Here is a 9,656-nt window from a genome sequence, read left to right as displayed (position 1 = left end):
CCACACTGTCCACAAAGAGGATAAGTATGAACAACACTAGCACTACCCTGGGCTTTAGAGTGGTGCACCCCATCATGACTGATATCCCCAAACTTTTGTGAGGGTACACTAGTAGAGGATGGAGCAAGAACTAAAAACTTCTAACTATGCTGAGAATAGTTATCACCCTATGATCCTGCCTGAGAGAAATTATGACTACTTTTTCTGGCCTTCTTACTCACTCTCTTCCTTTCTTTCATCTTATTGGCCTCAATATATTGTTCATACATTATCATTCTAGAAAGGTCCAAATCTCTATTGAGCATAGTAGTCCTACACTCTTTTAACTCTAACCCGGATACATCAGTTACAAACTTACTCATACTGGCTCTAGGGTCATCTATCAAATCGGGAGCATACATAGCTAACTGATTGAACTTAAGGAAATACTCACTTACTTTCATGAAGCCTTACCTCAGGTTCATAAACTCTTTTACCTTAGATTCTCTCATCTCTAGTGGGAAAAACTTATCTAAAAAGGCATCATAAAACTCCTGCCAAGTCATGGGAGCTGCAACCTCCCCTCTACTATTCTTCCACATCACTACCCAATCATGAGCAATATTCTTCAGCCTATAGGATGCTAAATCTAAGCTCTCCTCCTTAGAAACATACATAATCTGGATGATCTTCTTTACCTCCTCTAGATAAAGCTGTGGGTCCTCACCTACTACTGACCGAAAGAATTCTTGTGGGTTCATTTTCATGAAATCTCTAATTCTGGCTGTGGCTGAACCCCCATCTTACTGAGGTGGCTATACAGCCTGACGGTTGCCCTAAACACTAGTGGTCACATCTTGGGCTAGCACCTGAAAAGTATCCCAAAACTCTGTATGTGACACATTCTCATTCGGAGGATCTACGGGCTAAGGTGGCTAGTTATCAACACTATGGGCATTATCTCTACAAGGAGGCATACTCTAAAAATGAAATAGAGAATGGATCAGACTGAGAATCAGTTGGAACTTATGCATACTCGCACGACATAAACACTGAAAGAAGGTAAATTATTCCTAAAAGTATCTTATAGCCTCTTGTACATAAATGTGGTGCACAAAACACACATGCACAAGACTCTACTAGAGGTGGCTTTTCAAACTTCCTAGGACACTATTGAACCTTAGGCTTTGATACTAAGATTTTAATGCCCTAATTTTCTAGAATCGGAATGCCACACGGTGCTCATGATCCTGAAGAACCACAAGCTAAAACTATATTAATATAATATAATAAATATGAAAAACTATTGAAAACTTGCCATAAGGTTCAAAACATCTAAAATACTCAAAACTGAACACTGAATATTGATACATCTGTCTGAAAAGCCTCTAACTGTATTAACTGTGGAGTTGATGGGACATATCACCAACTAACTCCATCTACTGAAAATAAACTAAGTTTAAGTCCATAATAAAATAAGGATCATCCTCAAATAAAGAGGACTCACTGCTATGTCTATTACTGTTGACTGAGTCTAAGGATGCTCTGGATCTCGCTCTTCTAAACCTATTGACATGTGAGCAAAAAGTAACACATTTAATGCTTTTTAGCTCAAAATAATTATGAATTCTGAAGCAACTCTTTTTATTTTTATGTGTTTGCTCATGATATTGCAGAAAAAGTCTGAAGAAATGAGAATAAACAAAAATGGACCAAAAGAGTTGAAAATCTGAGCAAAATAGAAGAAAACATGGTTGACGACCTCCGTGATAAGTCGTCAGCCTCGTGATAGCCTATCAGCATTAGGATCAGCCTTAACCAGGGAGTTGCATTTTGAGGAACTATTCTAACGATGTCGGTGATGTGGCATCAAAGTCGTGATAAGGCATCAAGAATGGCGTCAGCCTTAAGTAGAAATTTAGCATGGAAAGAAGTTATCTGACGACGTCGATGATATGCCATCAGATCCCTGGCACAGCATCAGCCACATCGTCAGCCTAAGAGAGAATCTGAAGGTAACTAAAGCCTCTCTGACGCCATCTATGATAGGGCCTCAACATCTTGATACGGCGTCAGACTGGGTGTCACCTATTCCAAACAATTTTATTAATTTTGTTATTTTATTTTCTTATTTAGGCTTTAGTATAAATAGAATTTTTAGGGTTTTTGATTCATTGAATAATTCATCTATCAGACATCAACTCTAAGAAGAGAGACACATATTTTTGCTCTCTTTCATAAATTATTCTTGTGTTTCTGTATCAACTATTTTTGGGGTTTCTACTTTGTGATTAAATTGGAGGAACTACTTGTTGTTTTCTACCCATTCATAAGATATTATTATAATCATGAATTCAACTTGTTATTTTGTTCATTAAGTCATGAGCGGCTAATTTCATTAGCCGAAGTTATGGGATCCATGGATTAGGGTTTGATATGATACTAGTTGTTTAATGGATTCAAAGAGTAGTAAAATATCTTGAGATTCTGTTGCTTTAACTAAAATCTAGTGGTTGAAAACATTAGGCTATGCCTTAGGTTTTAATTGTTTCTAACAGAGAAATAGACTAGAGGACGTGAATTATCAACAGGGACTTGAAAGCTACCAACCTTCTGTTTAATGGTTAATGCCATAACTGGATTAATCTACCATATATAACATCCTATTGGAAATAGATAAGTTATCTAAGTTCGATAGAATTACAAAATAAATTGTCTGGTGAGGTTGAGAGATAAGTCAGATAGTATAATCGTCAAGGATATTTTGTTGTTCTACTCATTCCGAGAATCTCTTGTATTACCTAGTATCTGTCAATTCTCAAAACCCTTGGTGAACACAGCTTTGGTTTCCCATTTATCTTGATTACAAACACTGAAGTATTTAAAGTGATATTTAACACACTATGAACTTAAACCCCCATCTTTTAGAAGTAGTAAACTACCAGTAAAATCTTTCGTAAAAAAATCAAAGTTCACACCCTATTCCATGTGGTATTCGACCCCAACATAGTTGGGTTTTATATTGACAACGATCGCTTACACCCATTCAAGAGTGTAATTTGAGCATTATCAAAAATAGCGCCGTTGCCGAGGAATATGGTTGTAGACTAAAAATTTGGTGTGCGAAAATTTGTTGATAGTTAAGTTTCTATGATTTATGTTTATTTATTGTTTTTGTTTATTGTAGGTACTTTGTTGTTTATGCCAAGAACAAAAAGTTCTGGAGAACCTCTATTACCAATCAATTCGGAAACTCAACTAATTGGGAGAATGGCTGAACAATAGGAAGCAGAAAGACTAGCTGCTTTAGACAGGGCTCAGGTGAATGTGAAAAATTTGGGTCAACAAACACATCACCAAAACCCTGATGATAAACACTTGGGTGATGAGGAATTGCTGAATCCTCAAAACCCAAGGAGAGCTGAGTAAGTTGTTGCACCAGTACAGCAAAACGTCAACAGAAATCATGCAGTTTGAGGAAGGTATGGTCAACAGCCTATGCAATATGAGGATGATGAAGATGATGAAGGAATGGATGGAGCTGGTGCAATGGGTGCTATAATTCTGCCACCGTTTGCACTAGGGGCAAAGTTCAGCATAACAAGTACCATGATCCAGCTCCTGAATCTGAAAGGGTTATTTGGGGGCTCGCCTGGTGATGATCCGAACATGCATTTGGTGAACTTCATCACCATCTGCAAATCCTTAGACAATCTAGGAGTGAGCCAAAAAACGATCAGGTTGAGGTTATTTCCATTGTCTCTGTCTGAAGAGGAAACAATATGGTTGAATGAGTTAAAGCCCGACTCTATAACGAACTGGAGATAGTTGAAAGATGCATTCCTAGAACAGTTCTTTCTACCCTCCATAAAGGTACAGTTGAGGGATGAGATTAGCAACTTCAGACAGCTTCCGACTGAAGCACTGCATGAAACCTAAGAAAGATTTAAGAAGAAACTTGCACAATGTCTAAACCACAATATAACGGACTTGCACTTGATTAAGACTTTGTACAGAGCTTTCAACTCTGTGAGAAAGCCTATTATGGACAACGCTACAGGTGGTTCATTCATTGACCTCTATTTTCTGGATGCTTCAGATATGCTAAATAGAATGACCAAGCAGAGTCGGGCTTGGTAAACTAGGGATTTTATAGTGGCTAGCCCTACTGTTGCTGGTGGTATTACTGCAGAGCAGCGTAGAATGAATAAGGAGAAAGATCACTACATGGCCCATTTGAAGACATAGATGGACTTGCTACCTAAGCACTTGCTTTCCGGCAAGACTGAAATGGTCAAGGCTATGGATTTTCAGGGTACTATATTTGCAGGTATTGATGCTGAGGCAAACTATGTAAGTAATCAGGGGAGTTTTTGAGGCAATATCCAAGGGAACCAAGGTCGGACTTTCTTTGACAAGCCTGATTATAAATATAGGGAGGAGGGTCATTGGAGAAATAATAATGACAGGAGTGGTTTGTATATTCCTCATGGAAGTCGGGATGCTGCGACAACTAGTTCTGGCAAGATGTCCATGGAGGACATGATGGAGAAGTTGTTGAATGGATTTGAGGCAACCAACTCCGGGGTAACTAATATGAAAAGTGAGTTTTCTACCCTCAGTCAGTTTGTTAGCTCACACTCTGCGTCCGTTAAGAAATTAGAGCAGCAGATGAGCCAACTTTTGGCTACTCTGAACTAGAGAAAAGTTAATACTTTACCTAGTGATATAGTTTAGCCCCCACGGACTGATGGTTCTTGTATGGCGATTACCACTCGTAGTGGTAAGGTGTTATCTAGCACTTCTATGGGCAAAGTTGTGGAGAAGGAGGTAAGTGTTGATAAATTGGAAGGAAGCAATCTAGGGGAGTCTGAGAAGATGGATGGCTTTGTTGACATATCAGAGAAAGAAAACAACAAAAAAGAGGAAGTGTTATTGAAACAAATTCCAAGACCACCACCTCCATTTCCTCAGAGGTTGAAAAAGAAAGAAGATAACGAGAAATTTAGCAAGTTAATGGCAATAATGAAATAGCTAACTGTGAATGTCCCATTGATGGAGGAACTTGAGCAAATGCCGTACTATGATAAATTTATGAAGGAATTACTAACAAAGAAGCGGAAGGTAAGTTGTGAGCCGGTGGACAACATCCATCACCGTGGTGCTGTGTCTTCAGAATCCTTAGTGCAGAAAAAGCCTGATCCTAGAGCATTTACTATACCGTGCACAGTTGGGTCCATGAATTTTACCAAAGCTTTATGTGACATAGTATCAAGTATAAATCTGATGCCGCTTGATATCTACAAAAATCTTGGATTGGGGGAGCCTACCTCCACAACGATACATCTTGTTATGGCAGACAGATCGGTGAAATGACAAGTAGGTGTATTGCATGATGTGCCAATAAAAGTGGATGACTTTATTTTGCCTGCAGACTTTGTGATACTGGATTATGATGTTGATTTTGTGGTACCCATCATCTTGGGTAGACCATTATTATCCACGGGGAGAGGATTGGTTGATATGGATCTCAATGAGCTCAAGTTCAGATATGGGAAAAATGAGGCTAGATTTAAAATGCAACCTTCTATGAAGCAGTTGGAGGAGATGAACATCTTCTTGGTTGTGGATGTATTCAAGGAATGTGGTAATGAGGTAGTGATATGGCATCTTGACGAAGTCTGAGTAGTCGAGATAACCAAGTCGTGCCGCAACACTAAATCAGGAGCTATTGGGAGGCAACCTAAAATTTTATTTTCATGCATTTTGTTTTTATTCATATAGGTATTAATAGGAAGGAACTTAAGTGGTACAAAAAGGTCAAGGTAAAAACTTAAAAATGCAATCCAAGTGGTCTTGACTACATTCGTGACAGGCTATCAAAACTATGACGGCTTATCACTAATGTCGTCAAAAAGACAATAATGAAGACCTTCTCTATGAAGGTTGATGACCTTTATGATAGGCTATCACATTTGTGACAACTTATCACAAGTTGTCATCAGCCATCATTTTATTTTTGAAAATTTGGGCCCAAATTGACTCGAATTCGACCCGGCCCATATCCAAACCCTTCAGATTTCCGCTTTATTTTATTTCCTTCTTTAAGTATTATTTTATTTCCTTAGTAGGATATTTACTTCCTTTCAAAAAACTCCCAAGTATACAAGGAAACCTCTTTCCAGATAGTTATAGGATTGCAAGGAAAATCAGAGTCTATCTCTCATCTTTTCTTCTCTCTCGCATACTCAAGTGGAGTCAACTCATCAGGATGCTCATAAATTTGTTTTCCTATCATTAAAGTGGTAAATTTGTTGAAAACATGATGCTCTAAAGGAAGAAACTTGAGTTCAAGTTGTAATAGCATGGAAATCGGAAATTAAGGTTAAGTTGTGCCTAAATTGCAAAAATTTGAAAATCCTAAGTACAAAAATAAAAATACCATGTGTTATTACGAAAAATTTGGTCCCAAAATTATGAATGCAAATTGAGTGGGGGGAAAATTCTGAGCTAACGATGTTGCTGATAGGCTATCACAAGCGTGACACCTTATTAGCTACATCGTCAGCAAATTTGTAAAAGGGAGCATTCACTATTTAATGCTGACGACCAACCTGATAGGCTATCACAACTGTGATGCCTTATTAGGAATGTCGTCACAAGTTTGAAAGAAGTATGCCAGTTCTGTTTAAGGTTGATGGCATAGCTTATAGGTTATCACAAATGTGATGCCTTATTATCCAAGTCGTCACAAGTTAGATGATAATGCTCAGTGAACTTGAATAGCATGTTTTGACTGTTATACCTTGATCATTAACTTGTGTTTGTCTTATGGTCCAGGAACATTATAATGGCACCTAAAAGAAAGAATCCTAACACTCCAAAGAAAGTTGCCAAGCCTAAAGTGGTTCAAAAGCTTATTGATGAAGACTCTGATTACGAAGATAAAGAACCACTGCTCAGGTGGAGGAGAAAGAAACCTAGTCCAAAGGCACCTCCTCCACCTAAACCCATTATGGTGGAGGATAGTGATGATATTGAGACTACCACCCTAGCTGAGAGTGAATCCTCTGAGCAAGAAGGTTCTAAGCAAATTGATTCCGAATATCCTGAGCCTGAGAAGGTTGATTCTGAGGAAACATTCTTTGAAACTCCCGCAACTAAAAATCAATCTAAGAAGGAACCCCCAGTTTGGGGAACTTTGATAAAATGCAATAATCCGAAAGTTCGAGAGAGTGCTATATGGCAGATCCCTGAAGCGGAAGACATTTTTCTCAAATAGTTAATTAGAATAAAAAGATGATCTACCAGACGGTCGTTGTTTCCTGAGAAGAGATTCATCATTACAGGGTTGTCTGGGTATCCTGCAGTTAAGAAGAAATTCAAAGATTATGGGCTGGGATGGACTTCTAAGGGAGGTAAACCATTTTGCCTTATGGTAGTTTGGGAGTTTTATGCGAACTACAAGGCTAGATTAGAAAGCATGTGCAAGAGTGAAGAGACCACAGCAGACCAGCCTTTGTAGACTAGAATTCCAATTGATGGGGTAAATGTAGATATTTTTGATACGACTATCAACAGGTTTCTACATGGACCCAACTTCAATCCTCAGGATACAAATCCTGCATTCTACCATTGTCTAAAGAATAAGGATGACGAGCGTCCTTGGTTAGCTACACTTATAGCTGAGGGAGACCCTTTATGGCTGACCCAACCCACTGAGAGTATTTACAAGGCTGCTTTGACTCAAGAGGCAAAATTCTGGTGGGGTGTTATGTGCACCCATTTGATGCCAACCGACGGAGATAATATTCTAGGTGATGATCAAGCAATACTGGTCTCATATCTTGTGGCCAACCTTAAGCTGAATTTTGGGGAGATTATTGCTGAAGAGATCAAGATTCGGGTAATGAGATCTGACACAGCTTATCCATTCCCTTGTCTAATTACCAGGCTATGCACAGAGGTAGGGGTACCACATATTGCTGGGATTTATGAGACTTTGTATGCCACCAAGACCCATAACCCTATTCACTATGAAGAAAATCAGCCAAGGTTGACACTTGATAGAGGGGTGAAGGGTGAGGTAAATCCATCAGTTGCAGGCCCTAGTTCAGTACCTAAAGTTGAGGTGCAAGCTTCTGATGATGCTCAGGTAGGCTCAGTTCCTGATGATGAGCCAGGTCCATCAGTTCCTACAGCACCAGCGAAAGCTGCATCCCAGCCTATTGATATCAGAAAAGTATCCAAATAAGCCAGATAGTGTGAGACGCAGCTATGTGCCTTTGCTGAGCAGTTTGCTGCTGCAGTAGACAAATGAATCAGGGTTGATATTAAGCCCTTTACTACTTTGCATGCACAGGTTACAGATCTGGAGAACCATTTTGATGCAAGGGCACAAGAGCTGACTGGAGCAAAGCTTGCTGAATGGAGAGTGGCCCTAGAAAAGGTAAAAGTTGAGATGGTGGTAGTACAGAATACCAGTTTATGATGCCTGTAGGGCAGACAGTTGAGGAATCTGAGGATGAACCTCCAATCCTAGATCTTACTATGGAGCCAGTGAAAAAGAAAAAGAAGAAAGACAAAAAAGCTAAAAAAGATAAGAGAAAGAGACAATAAGATGATGAGAATAAGAGCAAGGCCGAGAAAAAGGTAAAGAAGAAGAAGAAGGCAGAAAAGACACTGCAGGCAGATGATGAGTTGATAGAACAGGAGAAACAGGATCTGAAAAGGGCAACACAAGCGTCTGAAGAGGAAAAGTGGAAATGGGAAGAAGCACTGCGAGCTAGAGCTATAGGAGCCTCATCTAACAGAACAGCTAAACCAGAGCAAAGAGAAGCTTCTGATGAGGATAACACTGCTACAGGGTCGAGGACCTATGATTTGAGACTTGATTGACTCCAGGCATATCCTAACCCTTAGTTTTATTTTGTTTTGATTTTAAGTTGAGGGTGTAGGATAGCATGTTGTTGTAGCATATTCTGTAAATAACTAAGAGTAGTGCAAGTTATGTAGGCAGTTAACTGATTTTCTGATTTTGAACACCTCTCCGAAGGTTTGTTTTGCATGACTGTATGAATTACACCATAGTGTGACCACTGTGCATCTCGTCATGGCATTAGTTTAGTTAAACTAACCATTACCGCTGAATAATTGTATGAACCAGATAGGTAGTAGCCAATAATATTGCTTGTGTGCCATGTGTGTGTGAGACTATACCGAGTTTTCTTTGTAGTGTGAAATCTAGAAATTGCCTGGTTTATTTTACCATAGTTGAGAGATAGGGGTTAGGAAAGGATCTTAGGCCGTTTTTGAATTTAAGTCACTATTAGCCTAAATGACCTTCCTCTAATGCATGATATCCCTTGATCCTAGTTTGAGCCTTAACTGACCATTTTTCTTTCTATGATACCTATCACCTTCCCTTTTAAATCATAATAAATATGTTTTGGCCCTGGTCCTCCTTGGACACTGTGCACCTTAACGTAGGCAAACAGCCTAATTTGAGGGAGGCTATCATAGGGATACGTGATATAAGTTGGGTATGAAGAAGGGTAGAGTAGAAGAAAATAAATCAAAGAAAAAGAATAAACAGTTGGGTGTTGGTGAAAAAGAGCAAGAAAAGAAACTCTGCTTGAATAAAAAGAAGTGCACCCATCCCGAAAGTGTGATCAAGA

General features: G+C 39.1%; 1 protein-coding gene across 1 annotated transcript; it reads left to right on the top strand.

Moving 5' to 3' along the window:
• Positions 1-4,740: 4,740 nt before the first annotated feature.
• On the top strand, positions 4,741-5,355 carry LOC107844174. Its single transcript, XM_047397612.1, has 2 exons — positions 4,741-4,908; positions 5,014-5,355. Exons 1-2 carry the CDS (start codon positions 4,741-4,743, stop codon positions 5,353-5,355), a joined length of 510 nt encoding a protein of 169 aa, XP_047253568.1.
• Positions 5,356-9,656: the final 4,301 nt, after the last annotated feature.

Source organism: Capsicum annuum, chromosome 10 (assembly GCF_002878395.1).
Source record: "Capsicum annuum cultivar UCD-10X-F1 chromosome 10, UCD10Xv1.1, whole genome shotgun sequence".
Classification (NCBI taxonomy): Eukaryota; Viridiplantae; Streptophyta; class Magnoliopsida; order Solanales; family Solanaceae; genus Capsicum; species Capsicum annuum.
Note: the sequence above shows the minus strand (reverse complement) of the source record. Positions and strands in the feature narration are given on the sequence as shown.